Here is a 19,805-nt window from a genome sequence, read left to right as displayed (position 1 = left end):
CCAAGTACAAATGGTACATTCTACACTATACAATGACCCTGACCCTAGTAGTATGTCAATTGGCTTCACTCATGTGCAATAAATTACAGGACCCAGTATAACAAAGAGTGCCTAAAATAGAAATGGCACAGGTTACACAAACTCATAAATTACATCTAGACCCCCTAGCCAAAGAAAGAATCACTAGACTTTTGGGCTAACTAGCTTAGTTAATTAAACTAGTTAAATGGGTTAAGTTCACATTTTGTACATGGTTAGTAATGGAGAATTTTAATGTTCTTCAGAAAAGAATATATTTTGGTACACCATTTTGCACATTTTTATGAATTGTTGGTTAATTGTTTTGGACCATATGGATGTTATTACATACTGGCTGCAGGTCTTGAAGAAATGAAGAAAAGTATGCAGGTTTATGACTTGCATGTTGCATAGGTGTTAAAGGAATGAACATAATATACACAGCAACATGACCACTTGCAGCCAACTACATGTACACAATGATAATGGGTGATCGTTAGGAATAAAACCTAAACAAATACAAATGGTTCAGTTGTTATTGCCATTATATTTATGTCTTCACAATAATACCTTGAGGAAGTATTCTCAAAGAATGAAATTCAATTAACAGCCAATGGGCTACCACTCTAAATCAAATGTTAAGTGGTCCTCATCTGGTTGTTTTGTATGCAATAACTTTGTATGCTATTCACAACTTTAGTTCCTTCTGTGACAAAAACAGCTATGGAACAGAAAACCATTTTTTTTACCGTTCACAATAATCTTTCCATCAATTACAGAAAATACACATATATAATCTTTAAGTTTACAAGAGTTACTTGAAGTGGCAAAAGAAAAATTCAAACGTATATTCTCAAAGTATATTCTGTGAAAAGGCACCAGTTCACTACAAAGGTTAACTGGTTGTTTGTATTGAATTGCAACAACAAAACATGTTAGGATAAATTCAACAGTACCGGTAACCATGTATGGTCATTGTACTTTTTAAAAGCAAGCAGTGACCATTGGACCAAGATAATAAACAATTTAAAAGTGGAGACAATATTAGAAGACATTGTGATTTCGAAAGGAAAGGAAGAAAGTAGAACCTAATTTCAAATTTGTCTTGCTTTAAGACGGGAAAAATAAATTCTAGATTATTTTCTACATTTCTGTCAAATGATAACTATATGCGTCATGATGCAAAATGGATACTAGCAAATTGTTATTCATAACCAGAAAAGCAGGAATTCAATGTGTCTAAAATTGTGCAGCGATTGTCAATTACTGCTAACCTAATAATAATTTTAGGTAATTCACAGACGATACAAAGTTAATTAACAAAGAAACAATGGATCATTAATCCAAATTATTCAACAAATCCAATTAACCATTTCAACCACAGGGGAGTAAACTATATCTCATTAGGAGAAAATATGATTCAATTACTAAATAGCAGTAATTGAAGGCATATCAGATTTTTCCAGTAGAGTTTTTTGCAAACTCTAGGTCTTGGTTTAACCTGAAATGAGAAACTCTAGAAATAATTTGTTCAGAGACTTGTCTCTTAGAAGACATTTCTTAGTTGCCATACAGGGCTTTTATTAAACCTTTGGTTTTTGGTTACAGCAAATGACAAATTATGTAATTTCAAACCAAATATCGTTCTAAGAAACTCGTCCTAATTTAAAAACACCAGCAGAAAGGCAAAGCAATTAAACATCAGAAAAAAACATTATCTAGTATATGAGTCTGAAATTGCCCCCCCCCCCCAATTTAATTCTATATGCCCCAGTCTACTCTGATTGTATCCTGGGGAGAAACACTGTACTTAACTATTATGATTAAAACTATCTTGCCATTTAGCTGAAGCCCAGTGACATCCATTATGATATTTGATGACTACTTCAGTTATAGTGCTTGTATTACCATGGTAATTTTTTTTGATTAACACAATATCAATTTTTAATAATTGGCTCTCAGATGGAAGAATTGTTAATAATATGAAATATGACCTGATAAGTGTCATTAAATTTATGAGTGGAAAAAGCTGTCAGTTTTTAAACTATTTAATTTAAAATTTGTTCAACATGATAAATTGAGGACATTGATGGAGACGCAACTTTATGATAGTCACTGAGATTCAGTCTTAAAGATCCCAATGGTTGGTTTTCTTGGAAATTGTTTTAAATGGTTTACACAGTGTATTACAATGAAATAGAAAGTAAACCGCTAATTAACATGTAGACTTGTATGCTAGTCATGCCATCAAGCAAAATGTATCATGAATACACAAACTGAATGATATCAAAAACATTCAACACCCGGTAATACTGCATGTACAGTACATACTTTTATTAACAGCTTTGTCTATCAAGAATAGTCCAAAAGAAAATTGAGATAGAGAACGCTTCAAGTGAATGATTTCACAAAATTTAACATCCCTGTGACTGCTAGATAAGAAGCAAGACATTTCTGCGTGCATACTAACGTACAAATACTGTGAAATACTACGTTTTTGCAGGAATTTATTTTCAACTTAAATGATGATTTTAATTTCGCGTAAAACATTGTCACTATATTTTTTTCTCTTGATGCGTAGATTTCATTGTTATTTTCGTTTTGTGGACGATAATAAAAAAACACATCTATGCTGTAAAAACTACAATTACTGTACCAGTGCTAGCTGAAAAGCATTGCGATACAATGGACAATCATTGGTGTTGTTGCGATCAAAATACACAAAAGTAGAACTCCAGGTTATTAAAAAATGAAAAGTAAAAATTAACCTGCAAATTACACCAAAATCAGCAACAAGATGTTTTTTTAAACGTTATGGACAAATCGTGTACTATGCAACGCCATCTTGGTTACCTCATCCCAATCTCTATTGTCATCCTGTATGCATTGGTCATGATGTCACGAAGTATAGCAATAGTCTATGATCTCCTGTACTAAGGCACTATGAATGAGGTATTTCCGGAGGTCAGAGTTGGTTATTGTTTTATCGCCCTTCTCATCAGCAGTAGAATTAAAAAAAACCTGCCTCGATTTACAGTAGTTTTACTTCTAATGCAACGTCATTTTGAATTTGTTTTCTGTCTGATTTTTTTTGTCACCAGCGATTAATTAGTGAAAACTACAAATAGCCGTTATGCAGCAAATCAGAATAGATCTTCATGGTGTACATTGCATTTTGAGATTTGTTTTTGCCACATTGTCAGAACTAATAGGCACGATACTGGGATTTAGAGATGCCGAAAGACTTAGTAACTCCTTTCTGACATCCAATTTACTATCCATCGTCTTTGTAATATTTGCAAGCTTCTTTGCTAACAAAGACCGATTTAAATACATTCGATCGATTTATTAATTTAAATTTGTGCCACATAAGACAGACACTCAGACGCGTCACAGGATTGTTTTAATATTTATTATGCGTATTCAGATATTAATTTAGGACTGTGTATGGGTGCTTTGTTTTGCATATACTTCATCATTCATGACACTTCCTGTGAAGCTCATTAATATTCATGAATAATGTTAGAGTAGAATTTAATTCCATGCAAAAACAATAATGTATTTCACAGTACTATATACATGTACTTACGTAAATGCGCAAGAGGTGTGGCCATGGTTAAAAAAGGTGATGAATGATCCAGCATAATAAATTCAATTATTGTTATATATCATGCACTTCTATTAAAGATACCACTTCAAATATCAAATATGGTAAGCTCTACAAAATACTCTCAGTTACTCATTATTGTAAAATCTGTATTAGAAACCGCGGCTTCTATTAAAATGGTACAATGCAACAGAGGGAATGCGGCTTCTATTAGAGCATCTACACATACGAGAAATGATGAATTTTTGGTTCTCAAACATTCAAAAAGAATGGGTGCGACTTCTATTAGGGATGCGGCTTCTAATACAGATTTTATGGTAACAACCACAATGTTACAACAAAAATACTACACAATGCTATATAACAGCAGCAGTGTCTCAAATTCCAGGGAGAAAAGCAGAACGATCAAGTTTTTCGAACCAGCAAAAATTCACATTTAGTATATGCTTACACATGTGCTTTGAATAGAGCAAGTATGGTACATCAGATGAAAAAAAAAAAACGACAGTCAAATATAACTTGAATAGCTGTAACATCACCAAAGTAAAGGTGTTCATGCAGGATAATAAACATGGCTACGAACGGCAGAGCCATTCAATCTGTCAACTGCAGTTGACTGACAGAACTTAATAGGTGCAAGTCCATGTTGTGTGTTAAGGAACTGAAAAAAAGAGACAATACCAGCCAAAAAAACAAGATTAAAAGTAAAACCATATACACACATTTGGTTTATTTCTTTTTTTCTCCTGACATGAATGAAACTAGGCAGGACTATGAAGACAGTACTGAAAACATCTATTGTGTTTAGATTAGATCAAGGTTCTTTCTAAAAATAACAGAACAGCATAAGCCGAGCAGGTCAAAACATTCTTTCCACTTCAGAGCAATGCCCAATGTAAATCCTCAAGCCTACGGACACACAGGGGAGCTCTTAGTACCAAGACAAAAAGAAAATAATCAAACATATTTGAGGGTTTTCCCCAATGGGTCATTCATGAAGTTTCACAAGAAGCACAATTTCATTATCTCAACTTGGTGTGGAATCTCAAAAGAATGTGTGTGCATGTTCTATAGGATGAAGGATACAGATCCTCATAGGAAAGTTAACATTCAAATATGCAAATTAGACTAACACAGCACATGGATCATGCTAAAAAGCAAGATATTTCACTGATGCAGGGATTGTCATAGCAGAAAATGCGCTTAGTTCCTCCCATTCATTCAATAATACAGAAGCAGGAAAGATTTTTTTTTAATTTCATCACATTAAATTTTTATTCACTGGGATTTGCTGAAAAGTATGCACATACAAGTGTACTTGAGTCTTATTTGTACAGCGCAAGCCCTGAATCAACCACTCTCCTGTCTAAGTATTTGAGTCATTTACAAATTCTTAATCTTATTTTTTTTACTGTCACTTTTGAAGTTAATTTTTTTTATTCAAATGCAAATGTTAATAAACTAAGCATGAGCAGGTAATGTACACATATAATTTGCTACAGGCATTTCAGCTAAAATTTAATTTAATTTAAATGAACAATCAACATAAATTTCATTTATCTCACACTACACATTAATTTTTAACCACACCCAAACTAGTACATGTATATCAGATATGGCTCTTAACTCTGCTTTCCAGGCGCCACATAAACTAAGCAGGCATTCTCAATTCAGGACAGATTGAAGAAAATATTCTCTTACATTTCGTATAAGAGTTGCTCCATATAAATGCAGAAGAGAACTATAAGCGTAAATGGTTAGAGGTCATGAACTAGAAAACTGAGGACATGACCTAATTTATATTTAGTGTGGAGTGTGTAGCAGCCTGTAGAGATGATTACACACAAAGCTTTAATAATACTGTAGAATACTTTATTTTCGCTTGGAATTAATTTTTGCTATTTTGCTGAAGGAGAGATTCAGTGAAAATAAAATCCAGCGAATATACCTTTTTTCCTATATTTTACATTCAACTCACCAAAAATCAATGAAAATACAAAATACCCAAAAATTCTTTTCAGCAAAAATTTTTTTCCAGTGAAAATAAATTATTTCACAGTATATTACAAATATAGTTGACTATTCTAAACCAGTATACAATGCAAGATCATGTGTAATACTATATATTGTGCAATATGGCAAAGACTTTTGGGCTGCAGTGCCTTTGTAGTTGTACATCATGCCTGGGTAAACATTTGTCACAATGGTACAAAACAAGATACATTATATATATTAAGGTTGCCAGTAATTTTCAATTCAAAAGGGAATACTTGTAATTGGGAATACTATAGTAACGTTTATGGAATTTAGGGATGGTGACCTGTTTGACCATGTGGGTGTACCAATATTCTCATCACTTTGCAACAAGTGAGTAACACAGTAAAGAGGTCATGAGGTTACATGGCTAGAAATTAACAGTAAACTAACCTGAACAAACTGTCAATTCTCATCCTATGGTTACAAAATGTAAAGTTGTTTTTTTCAGATGTAGTGACCCAGAGATAGTAAACCAATTAGTCTTTATAACTTATGTGCATCTTATACAAAATGAATAATGTTGTTTGTTCGTTTGTTTATTTTATTTATTTATTTTATTTATTTTGTGTTCTGATTGTATGGCTGCAAGTACCAACAAAACCTGATAGAGTACCCAATATTACCATGGGACAAACAGAAACTGAAAATCATAGCACTTGTACGGTTACACTTTTTTTTTTTTTATTTCAACCTCAGATTAAATATTAGGAATGCTGTATTATCTCCTCTCTCCTAGACATGGGAAGTGGGGGATTTATATAATCTTTATCTCCTCTATCTTTAAATATATCATTAAACAATAGGCGCAGTCCTTATCATTGTGCCTGCAAGTGGACAATCCATTAGCCAGATACTGAACTGCTATTGTCTGCACCAAAGAATACATACCAGACAAGGAATTTGCAAAAGTTCACAGGCTAAGAGATAGCTGATTGTGACACCCAAATACTAACTAGTACATTGACTTCACTCTGCATTAAGTTAATTCACACACACCTGATTTCGACCATACATTTTACAGTATTGAAAGATTTGCGCTAACAGTTTAGCTATAATTTACCATTCACATCCTAGGCAATAGTGTTAATTAACACCTAATCTGCATCTAATTAAACAACTGAATTGGCTCAAGTGTCAAAAAGCCAAATTTTTATATGAACTGTTTTACATACGATAATAATAATTTTAATTACATTTGAAACCTTGGGAAATGTATCCAATTCAACTCTTTTGAAACATACAATCATCTGATTCAATGCTTTTAAAACCCATACTCGGCACATAGCAGCACCAGTTCAGAAAGAAATCTGCTGTTCAGTACCAGCACACTGACATTTGACAACTCTAAATTTAACAAGAATCCTCAGAAATCATCTGTTGACATTTATCTCGAAAGTGACCTGTTAACATTTAAGTTTAACTGCACCTTTTGTTAGAGAGATTTCTCCCAATTAAAGTACATAGACCTTTTTTTCACCCCAGGTGACCTACCATTTGCAGGTGAACGCTACAATATTCCAAACATTTCAGAGACTTGAATCACATTGCCACAACCCACTGTCATTTTTAAAACCACCACTAAATCAGCTGATCAAAGAATAACAAAGTAATTATTGGACCCGAATAATTTCACATGGATTCTCCACATGATACACGATAAGGTCAAGGAAAGGTTGAGTTGCATTCCAATATCTACAATAACACAATTGGTTCGTCTGATATATTTATATATTGAATACATACAACTGTCAGGACTGGAGTTACACGGACGAAAACCGAAAATTCACAAGACCGGAAGTGTCATTTGTGTAGGCAATAGACATATTTGGAAACATCGCAGAAAGAATGTTGTGTAGTAACTGTAATTGAAGGATTTACAGAGATCGTAAACATTTCAAATCGGTCTAGCAATAAATACGATCGTCCTGGGACTGTGTATATTTCCTTTCACTGAACTATTTGCTCGGATGCCATGACCTTCGCTGTCTACACATGTTTCTCAAGATCTTATAGTTGATGTTAGAAGATCTACTGTGTTGGAATAATTCGATCCACACCAAAACAATTCTAAACAATTGGCTACAATTCTGTTTCGGTGGCGTTTTACTTGGTGTTTTACAAAATACGACATATTTTGCGAATCGGCCGTATCTAACAAAAAATAAAAACGGTTCGGTTATTCACGTAAAACGTTCTGGAGAACATTTTTTGTAAATGAGCTGGGCCTCCCTTGTACGTGAATCATAGAAATTATATGGCCGAGCTGAGAGCAGCCATGTTTCCGAACGCACACCACAAAGCGGCCTTTGACGATCGTTTCACTAAAAAACCCGACCACGTTATCTTTCTTGTTTGTAATATTATATTAAATGGATTATCCGTTTACCTGTGAGTCTTATCTTGGAGGGACCTTCCCTCCGAGGTCCGTGGCTTAACGGCATTTCCCAGCAACGTCTCAACCTTCATACGTTCGCTCCACACACAGTACACAATGCAATGGCGGATCCCACTTTACGTCATGAAATAGTTCCCAGGCTGTAGGTTGGTGACTGAGTAAATCGCTGTACCCTTGCGCATTTATTTTCAACGCTAAGTAAAGGGGCGTAATGATATCTAACCACCAGACAAGAGTGATTTGGCGACTAGACGTATATCCTGGCGTTGCGACGTAAAATTCAGGAGAAAATGTAATCTGTGTTTTTATTCCAATGAAAACACTTTTATTTATGGTAAATGCATATTACCATAATATTGAATTGATTTTTTAAAGTTATATTCGGAGATGAACTTGAAAAATATGTCATCGGTTTACGCCAACCCCCAATACTCAAAAAATTCTTTCCCAGGCAATTCTTCACGAATAAATCATATAATAACTGTGTTTTCATCGAAAGTAACCTCAACACACGTATTACACCAGAATTTACGTTGTGTATATCGCCGGCCGATTTTATTGTTCTAAGGTAAATGATTTTCGGGTCGTAGACGTTCCTATCAGGATCTATGGTAGGTAAGCACGGATGATGTTTCGGTATACAACGATGGCAATTCGATACCGGTGACTCGTTTGTCCTATCTCAATCATGGAAAGTACCCCAACAAAGAGAACAGGAAATAGTTACAGGAAACTGGAACGCGAAACCTGTTTATTCTTTCATTTTAGTCATGATCATAGTACAAGTAGTAGTAATAATAATGTGTAAGGTTTAAAAGAGTTATTAAAAGAAATGTTCCAAAATAACTAATATGACAGGTTCCTTTTATTTCACCATGTAAAATGGGGGGTGACGCCGCGGCAGTTCCGAACTTAAAAGTACCCCGGCTAATATTTGCGTATTCGGAGATCGAGGTTTGAGCTACAATTATTGTTTCTTTATAGCACAGTTGCAGCAACGTTATTCAATGTATGGCGGTTTTATTATAAATTTACTTGTTTCTGTAATTTCCATCTGTACGATCATCTTTTCCTGAGAAGCTGGTCTGTCATATTTTGTGTTGGAAACGTATCATCTCACCTCTCTCCAGAGTTTCTATTGGTCAGTCTTATAATACAATGTATATATATTTTGGTTTTCACTTTTGTATGTTACTGTCGTCGTACCGCTTCCTGTCCGATATGGGACTCATAGCGACGTATACAACGCGTGTAAAATACATTGTTTATTTACCATTGTTTACATGAAATTCGAACACGCGCTGCGCGACGACCGCCGCGCTTTAAACTGTGTTGCATCACTAAACATGTTATACCATCGTCCATCAGACTGTTAGACATTCTCGACAGTTTTGCTCAGCCGAAGATGAGTTTCAGACCGTCTTGACAACATTCCAACATTCGCTCGATATTTTCTTTTCAAAATCAGACAGCACAGGCCCCACGAGACTACGGATTACTTGGATATGGAGAGGTGTATGCTGGGTCATTCAAGCATTCAAATCAAAAGGGTTTTGAACGTGCCCTACATTGAACCACAGTCCCCCTATAAACTATTGAACAGCGAGTTATCTTGTATCTCAATCGGGGATGCCTTTACCCGGACGTATATCATTTCCCCGGGGAGCGAATGCTGACTGATTGATCATTCGGAGACAATTTCTTTCCGTTTCCCTGCATTGACGTTTTGTACGTAGATTATCCCGGGAATGTTCATGAAGTCGTCATATAACAACGCACCATACTATGATTAATCGTGATAAATGTCTAACCGATATATACAAACATTGACCTTTAACCCTAATAAAATAAACCAATAAATTTCATGCCAATTCAACCCCGATCCAAAGAATTTAAAATGGTAATTACGTTTTGCTTTGTATTCACGGTAAAGACTTTAATGCAATTAAACTTGGTGACTTCTAGAGGGAAGTGATTAGTGAGCAGTCGCTAAGTCTTTTGTTGCACCGTGTGACAATATAAGAACTTCACAATAAATCGATTTCGACGTTTTAACAAAACATATGACAGACAGAGAAACAACCACCACTGAGTCGCATGACTATATACTATTATATTTCGATTACTTTTCCTCGACGACCTATCGTGGTATAGATAATCAACCCATTCAGATATTGCAACCCTAACCAGAATGACATTATCAGTGATATCAGTCATATATCTTGTGTGAGCTATTTATAGCCTCCTGCTGCTTCGGGTTATCTCGGGAGCGCTCGGATATTCGACTTGTATTATGATGTACCGTTACTTGTTGGCTGATAATAAATCTGGATATTCACCTTTATCCTGAAAGTCCGGGTCTGAGTTATTTAATAACACTACATGGTACAGAAGTGGACCGGGGCCCTCTTCGTTTTCTGGCCAGCGAGGGCGTGAGTTAAAAGAGGCCGCTCATAACTTTTATTGTTTGAGTTTCAACCAAACCATTGTAAAACTGAAATGCATTTCCATCTCAGGACCAGAAATGCCTTTTTTTTCTCAGCCATATAGTTTGATATTTGTTAGCCTGATCTGTTTTATTCCATTTCATATTATATTTTCTGAATGAAATAGTAGTTTACTTGTAGTTAAAATTATATGACAAGCATGATCTGCCTTTTTGAAAAAAAAAAAAAAACTTTTTAATATTGCTATACCGAATGGCCAAAGCTATATCAAATGAGTGAACACAAGGTAGTATGTCATATCACATCGCGTATGCATATACTAGTACGTATATTTTGAAACTAATATCCCAGCCATTTACATTCACATTGCATTCACAGCCCAACATTTCCCTCTAATTTATTTGGAATGACAAAAATCAATTTTGGCTCGGATATTTTATGAATTGGAAAAAAAAAACAAAAAAATGTGAGAGAGAAAATGTAGCTCATACGTCCTCAAGTAATGTGCTGCAAGTAAAATAACGTCGGTGTTACCCGTATGCAGTCTTGAACTTATTTTGTCAAGTAGAAACATGTGTATCTGTCATTACCGCACAGTGTCTGGATTTAAGGCAGTGATTAATCAAGTCAATGTCCTAGTAACTGAACAACTACTAATGAGAAATCAGTTCGCTTCGTTTATTTACAGTCATATACTCCTGGACCAGTGCTTCGACATTTTGAATGTAAACTCCTGGAATTTTATAATTATCTCTATAGACAACCCTTTATGTCATTGATACTAAACGCTTTGAAATGAGTGGATATCACATTGATGTTCATACAATAGTTCAATTTGTGAGTAGATCGATCGGAAGCACCCAATAGCACTTTCTTTAATGTGAGTAATTTTGTTGTTTGGTGGACCTTCCCTGTTTATTTTGGCTGGAAATGGTTTTAAAAATGTCCAACAAGTAACAACTAATGTTAAACGTATATGCCATCAAGAAGAAAAAAATGGGTGTCAATTCATTGAAAAAGTGCTCCGCTGTCCGTCTAAATTTTTACAATATACTGGGTGCATTTTGCCACAAAACTTACAGATACTCCATGACGGAGATGTATCTTTTATCATGATAAGGGTTGCTCAGTAGACGGGTAATTAATAATTGAAGTCCCCCATAATTCGTATCCGTTAGTCAATTATTCAGAAGTATGACGAGTCCGCTACGCTACACATGGTCAGTTTGATGTAATTTAATCCGTTCATTTATGTATTTATTACGGATATTACGGATAAATTTCCAATGTAACTCCTTTAATTATGTATTTGTAGTTGTTATATGGTAGTTTGTACAATATTAGAACAGTCCATGTGGGGAGGGGGGTCAGTTTGTCAACTCTTGACAACGCTATACAGATGTTTTGAGATTTACACATTTAACATTAATTAACTAACCAAGGGCACATGACAACAAAATGAAATAAATACAAAAGCAAAAAATAATCATATACATTGTGACACTAAGTCCGAAACTACCAATGCATTTTTAATCACGGAAAGCTTTTTTGAAATATTTTTTTTGAGGTTCTGTAAATTACAAATAGTTGTACTGTATTTGATAGCGTATGTTAAGTTGTTCCATAAACGTGGGCCAGTAACAGAAAACGTCCTATCATCGCAAGTTGAAAAATTAGGTTTTGGTAGAACAAACAACAACTGATTAGAGGGACGTAACCCATATTTCAGTGGTACATATTGTATCAACATGTCATTCATATACACTGACGCCTACCAGGAATGTTTAAACACTAGTAGTAAGATCTTGAACTCTATTCTAAATTTTACAGGCAACAAATAATTGGAGTGATATAGTCATATTTTTTACTGCAATCTGTTCTTAAACTGACAGTGGCCTGTACCAACATTTCGGTTGTTTCAATGGATAGACATTTCCTAATTTGTGATATTCTTTGCAGATGACAAATGTATGCAATGTGATCGCGCATCACCATCTCATTGTCAAAAATGACACCAAGGTCACGTGCATTGTGTATCACCGAAACCAATGTATCATCATGACTAACAACGACAACATATTCCGAACTATTTTGTCAGCATTTAGTTTCAACTTATTTATATACGTTCATGACTGCATGAATGCAATTGGCCAAATTATCCGGTCATTCATAGAATTTGGTTCAAAGGGCCCGGCATGTCGTTTGCATAAAGAAGACATGAAAGACCATAGCGCTCAATGATACCAGAGTGGGGAGGTGTACATACTAAGTAAAATATAACCCATTACAGACCCCGGGAACACCCGATATATTGCCAGGTATTAACTAAAAACACGAATGAACTGCACCGGTGATACAACGTTTCAATCGATCAAGTAAGATATCAGTATCGACAGTATCAAATATAACCCAAACAAATCATAACCATAAAAAATATTTGAATCTGAATATCTGTGAATTGTGAATATCATTTTTAACAAAATCAGTTGCCAGATTCGTTTTCATGGAACGCCAACTTATACAAACATGTTCAACACTTCTTGTTTGGGAAGATATGTTTTGTCATCGAAACTTCAACAAGACACTTTTCAGAAATGTTCATAACTACCTTTCAAATTTCAATTGTAAATACCCTGGTCCCCTGATGACGAGTTCATAACTTATCTACATTTACGTTAATTATGAAGGAAAATATGGAAAATGGCTTCAGTGAATTGGGCTCTGAATTACTAAGCCCATCGCCACGTATCAATAATTTCAATACACTTTACCAAATGAAAAAACGAATCATAAAGGAAATGGTACGCCTGATATCGACACAGTGGGGCCTACCAGTGAAACGCCGAAATGCTGGTGTTATAATAGCGATACGCCAATGCCGACATCATAACAGCGATATGTCAATGCTGACGTCAGTATTATCTGGCGGTTTCCCGTAAAATGTCAAGAGTTTATAGCAAAACATGATATAAAATTGAGTGGTTTAAGTAGTATCTATACTGGAACTCGAAATTTCGACAGGAAACACAAATCAGCGAAAACATTCCAAAGCGTCATCAACATTCGGGCATTTTTACTCACTAGAGATAATCTTTTTAGAACTATTTCCACGGTTATTTCATAAAAATAAATAGTATTCGTTAGAATAATACATCATATAACTACATAACATTTTTTCACCACACCTGTACCTGAAAAAAAAACTTTTTACCATTTTCACGAGTGTGTGACACATTGTTTGTGTGAAAAGTAATTTAATTATACTTTTTTTTTAAAGTTTTGAGAGCAGCATTAATTAAAGTTTACCTTAAAAGTCATGAAATCTTTCGATAAGTTTTAATGTTAGTCAAATTCCTTCAGATTATAAAACTGTGCTAGCAATATTTATTCTATCAAATTAATGCATTATAGCGCCCTCTGTAGTTCACAAAAAGAAAGACAATACTGCCCTCTAGAGTTAGTCATCAGAACACCAAACCTCAAGTGGAGAGTAATCCCTTCAGATGTTTGTAGATTATCATTTAGTGAGGATCACAGAGTTTCCTTTGTTATTTACCAATTCTTGTTAACTAGTCACTGAAGTACAGTGAACATTACATAGTTGTATTCATAAACATATGCACAATGTAACCATGTTGAAATTGTTTTGTAAAATGTATTCTATTCGGAGAAAACTTTTAGTTAGATAGAATCTAGCAATGGACAATAACACTTTCACTAAAGGTCAACTCTGCTGTTACTCTCCATTATTCAAATTCCAGTCTTGTTTTCCTTATGTAACCATATTGTTCATAATCCTTAAAATAAATGATGGTAACATCTTTATTGATTTTAGTCTCACAGAATCCTCTCCTACAACAACGCTATACAATAGCACTGTACTGATACTTTGCTAATGATAATTTAGATTTCTACAAAATATTTTTTATTTAAATACATGAGAATAAAGGAAACTATTCAGTGACACTTTATACATATGCGTTTTATTAGTAAACTCCTACCATCGACAGATATTATAATGATAATTTGGTATTTCTATGTTTTCTTTATTGAAAACAAAAAAACAGAATTCTATTTTAATGTATTTTACGGATGACCAATTGGAAATCATTATGTATATGAACTGGTTCACCAAAAACATTTAAAACGTTTCTTACTTACTGACTAGTTGTGTATATACAGTGTATTGAGTATGAGACACACATGCCTGATTACGTAACATGGGACTCACATTGAATATATGGTACGGTGTGATCAAGTTAAAAAAAAATGTATGTCAGAAAGAAACTAAATTAAATTTTGACATTCAATTAGTCAAATCAGTTTACCATATACATGTACATATACTTTTAGTGATTTCACAATTTGGCATTTGCGATAGCCCTGTGTAAATGAACATTGGTTCGCTCCACTCGACACTGACTCAGATCTACATTCAACAATTCTCTTCCGCCTTTGAACTTGTCTAAAAATCTATCTACGCTTGATTTATCGATTGAAGACAGTCCATGATAATAGTCTGTTATGCCTTGTAACATCCAGATAGGGTAGGGGAATATAGCTCGCTTGCTTGATGCACTGTTGATATGGAAAGTGTGCATTCCAATCTGCCTGGGAATATCATCTTCCTCGGGATTCTCCTGGAATAAAACATAAAATATGAATCAACAATCTGGTAGTTTTTTTTTTTACATGATGATTTTGTTCTTTCCGTATGTCCTCCACTTCCTCTTTCAGACTTTTTAATGGCCCAGAAAAAAATATTTATGTGCATCACACGTGTAATATAATTTTTTTGGATAAAAGCACAATTTAAAAATTTGTGGTAATACTTTTTTTTTTTATTGGACATTACGCTAATTCTGTTTACTCAGAGATTGTTTTTCTTCTAATTGATTGTCCGGAAATTTTAATCTTAGATTTTGTAAGAAAATGTTAAACAGTCATTATTGTTGAATTGTCACAGTTGTCACTATGCATAGTGTTCAAAAGTGGTTCCAAGTGACATATACAATAACTGTAAGATACCTGATTCGTTTACATAAAATTTGAATGCATGCATTCTTCCAATTTCAAAATGAAAAAATACAATACTCTTTTATAGAAGATGACAGTGAATAATTATTACCTTCAAGTAATTGGTCAATTCATTGGCTGTGTCAATCAACACTGCTCCTTGATTGGTAAACATAGTATCGAGAATATGATTGAGCGTTTCAGGCACTTCGTCATCTGGCAAGAAGTCAGTGTGCTCCGGTTCTTGTTTCACTATCCGGCCGTCAACAACTGTATGGTTATACTGTCTACTTTCTGTTGTAAATTGATTCATGGTTTCAACCCATGCTGCCACAACAGGAGCTCTTGTTTTCATAATTAAACCTAAAACAAAAACATACATTTTCCAGTGAATGCAGAAACTATGTTTCTTATGTTGAAAAAGGCTTTTACTTTTGTTCAGCTGTAATCAGGCCATATACTGCAAAATACATTATTCATTTTTTCCCCCATATTTTACAAACTTTATACAAAAAAAATCAAAATTTCTTTTCAGCAAAAATTAATCACAGCTAAAATAAAGTATTTTACAGTATTTTTATTTCCCCTGGTAAGTTGAAAAAAAAAAAACATCATTCAAGTTTTGATGAATTACTGTAAAACTGTAGTGTCTGATAATTTTCATTAAATTTGTCATGCATATGCTTCACTTTTTATGAAACTTTAATTTTGAAATCATAGATGAACTATTTTGTGGATGGTTACAAAGCTAGTCAGTGGCAGTGAACAAGTTAATTAATATTCATCTTATCATGCCTGCAAGTTATAAGTAAATTGGTTAACACTGAGGTGTTACACACCAATCGGTAGAAAAACAAATATAAACAAAATTTGATTTAGGCATTAAACATTAGTAGTATAAATATCAGGTGTTTTTGTGTGTGTGGTGAGAATATAGATGGCATACCTGGTGCTGGATCTCTGAAAAATATTGCATATAATTGGCCGAACACAGCAAAGTCAGCAATGGAGGGTTGGTATCCCAGCAGGTATGGGTACTTATCGAGATGAACTGATAAGACATCTAGTAGTTTAATATAACCTTTTTCTAATTCAGGTATGGTTTCCTCATTGATGCCTACAATCAATAAAATGAAATTACATATGATTAATTAAGCTTTGGACCATAAGTTACAAATATATTCATTAAAAATAGAGAATTGAAAATATGATCACAAAATGATCCACCCAAAGAACATCTGTACCAAGTATAAAAGCAATAGAGTCAATAGTTTTCATGAAGAAGTCGCTTGAAAAAAAAGTTGATGCAGGAAGATGATAACAACAGAAAAAATCACCTATACCAACAGCTATGTCTGTCATTTTCGATGACAGCACAGCTAAATATATAGAAAACTTAATTTTAGCATACGCCTACCGATAAAGGGACACATTTGTTTGAATCGTGAATACACTCTTCGTCCTCGTTCTTCCTGGATGTCAGCAGGCTCCCCTGGAAATGAGTTTTTCCCAAATTCTACATTCAAGAATTTTGAATTTTCATTGAAGTTCCACCTGTAAACATTTTCAAGACATTTTAATTAGAGAAGTTTGTCTTTCTGTGTGTATGTTTGGTCAATTTAATGAATGTTAAAAGTATGTTAACAGTATGCATGAGGGGACAAGCTCTGCTCACCTACCTCGTGTCGCAGGTGCCACCTTACTAGGGGGTCCGGGGGCATGCTCCCCCTTACAAACTTTGAAATCTAGACTTTCTGAAACGCTATTTCCCACATTTTGAGGGGCAAATTTTGCTGACACAATAAGTTTCAGTTTGATTTTGGAGGGGCGACGCCCCCTCCCCCAATAATTTTTTTGGTTCTTCCCTCCCCTGTGCTGCCACCGCCACTGCTACAGTGGGTGAAGTTAACATATTCAAGGTTACACCTGCATGTGTTTTTACAGAAGAACTTTATTTATCACACTCTATAGTCAGAATTAATTTATACTTTTGTTTTCATCTCCAATTATGACTCTAAAATTACCTATAATGCATTGCGGTGATAAACAACCACTCATCAGCGTAGAGTTCCAGTAAAAGACTAACAAGTCTCTGTCGCGGTGTCTTGGGATATATTGACGGGGTTGGATGTTGTTTCTCTAAGTTATTTATGATATCTGTGGAGTCTTGTATGAATTTGTTATCTGGCGTCACCACAACGGGTACAACACTCCATCCAATGCCCGGTTTCACCACTTTCTGCATTACCTGAAACAGATGACACATCGCGTCAAATATAAGCTTCATCATTTTTCCTGCCAACGACGTGAGTGATTACATAATTTGTAAATGAGCAAAGACTACAATTTTAAATTTAAAAGTGGTTAGCAGAAACTCAAAAATTGGTTTATAAATGAAAACAATAATATACTGGTATGTTCAGCTATTTTTATAAAAAACTAAATTAAACTGCTTTAATTTTCTCAGATAGCATAAATCTGAAACAATCCAGACATTATATTGGGAGTCTTTAGTCAGGGCACCAAAATGACTTCTGGAATTCTGTATCTGTGAATTCCATTAAGGTTGTGAATGTGCACTATTTTGTTTTCAAAAATGTAACATAATTATTGATTTAGACTCAAATTATCAACTTTTTCAGGTTTTTCACCCATTAGAAAATAATATTTAAAAAAAAATAGTTCATTTAGATATTTTTTGAACAATTTCCAGAGGAATTTATATTAAAGCGAGGAGGGGGGGGGGGTTGTCACCTGCGCATGCGTCAGATGACCATAGTGTATTTTTGTTTACAAGCGCTACCCATGAGCCTTTAAGTTTTTAGCATGTGTTGTTATCATCGCTTGGGACTCAATTCCAGCGTGTGCGCATGTGACGACCCTCTCGCTTTAAAGCATTATTTCATAAAAAATAAACAATACTCATCAGAACTTTTTAATAATTTGCCACAATCATACATACTGGTACCTATCTAAGACCTTTGTATAACATATGTTTTGTGTAAAAAAAAGTAGTTCTATGAACAAAAACATAAAACAAACTATTTTGTAAAAGACAAAAAACATGTGTACCAACTAATGTCTTCTTCATATATTCAAGTCATGAATTTTTATTTATTCAACCTGTCTTTGCATTAAAGATTTCATGAAAACAGGTCAATAATGAGTCTCCTTTATAAGTTAGTTACTACAAAATTCAATTTACATATATACCCTACTGGAATAAATAAAAATATACATGTATTTGCCACACATTTGATCTTCCAAGCCCCATTCTAAATGGCCCCGTGCCACATGCCACATGCCACATGTGCTGACTCCCCCGTTTTTACATACTGTGGAATACTTTATTTTCGCTGAAAAGACTTTTTGAGCGTTTCGTATGGAATTTATTTTCACTGATTTTTGATGAGTTTAATGTGAAATATAGAAAAAAAAATATATTCGCTGGATTTTATTTTCACGGAATCATCCGTTCAGCAAAAATAGCGAAAATAAATTCTAAGCGAAAATAAAGTATTCTACAGTAGTTCACATGAAAATTAGAATTTGGACTTTGCAATAGATGTACAATACTAGTATGCACACTGCCAGTTAATATTAATGAGTGACCTGCATACTTGACAACCTAAGCAGAACTCTGGCCACACAATGACTGTAGAAATAAGACTATTTTACATGAACACATTAAAAACCCAAACCACAACTGTACGCACTGTACAACTGTACTGTACGCACTCTATGGGCGGGGGGGTGGGGGTGGGGGTGGGGGTGGGGGTGTTATCGGCTGGTGTCTAGTGTAAGAACTACCGGTATTTCTTACACTAGATACCAGCCGATAACTCCCCCCCCCCCCCCCCCCCATAGGTAGTGCGTACAGTTGATCATAGTTCCTGGGCTCCCTGTGGTACTACCGGTATTTTTTTATTAATTTTGTTATCGATTTTATCGAAAAATCGGGAAAAATCAATAAAAATAGTATTGATAAATTTATTTAGATTTTCATCCCTCAACTGACTGGACATAATATCAGATATAACGTCAGATTATAATAAAATTGATAACAAAACGAAGTTAGGCTATAGGGGGCGTAGTGTAGTGCGTCTTTCTTTTTTCTTGAGCGGAAGTTCGTAGCTTACCTCTAGCGTACATTGAACTGGTTCAAACGGAATCTTCTTATAGCGAAGATATGCTCTTACTTTGGCTGTATATGGCGACAGTTCGGCTCCAATGAATTGTAGCATTCTGGTAGTCATTTTTGCAATCACTCTTTGTCAAGAGGTCA

The 19,805-nt window shown here is 34.6% G+C and overlaps 2 protein-coding genes across 2 annotated transcripts in view; both read right to left on the bottom strand.

Moving 5' to 3' along the window:
- Positions 1-8,196, bottom strand: part of LOC100374187 (E3 ubiquitin-protein ligase SMURF2) — a 39,510-nt gene extending 31,314 nt beyond the window's left edge. The window contains exon 1 of the mRNA XM_078012853.2: positions 8,049-8,196. Within this exon, the coding sequence (XP_077868979.1) occupies positions 8,049-8,103 (55 nt within the window). The 5' untranslated portion in view covers positions 8,104-8,196. The remainder of the gene's footprint in view (positions 1-8,048) is intronic.
- A 6,269-nt stretch (positions 8,197-14,465) lies between these two features.
- Positions 14,466-19,800, bottom strand: LOC100375835 (uncharacterized). The gene is made up of 6 exons (XM_002738958.3): positions 19,660-19,800; positions 17,545-17,768; positions 16,938-17,074; positions 16,467-16,637; positions 15,633-15,883; positions 14,466-15,144 (listed from the first exon to the last, which is right to left on the bottom strand). The coding sequence occupies exons 1-6, from the start codon at positions 19,774-19,776 to the stop codon at positions 14,863-14,865; spliced, it is 1,182 nt and encodes a 393-aa protein (XP_002739004.1). The 5' UTR covers positions 19,777-19,800; the 3' UTR covers positions 14,466-14,862.
- Between the last annotated feature and the right edge of the window lie 5 nt (positions 19,801-19,805).

The sequence above is a fragment of the Saccoglossus kowalevskii genome, chromosome 8, assembly GCF_978046115.1.
Source record: "Saccoglossus kowalevskii chromosome 8, keSacKowa6.1, whole genome shotgun sequence".
Classification (NCBI taxonomy): Eukaryota; Metazoa; Hemichordata; class Enteropneusta; family Harrimaniidae; genus Saccoglossus; species Saccoglossus kowalevskii.
This window is presented reverse-complemented; position numbering and strand designations above follow the sequence as displayed.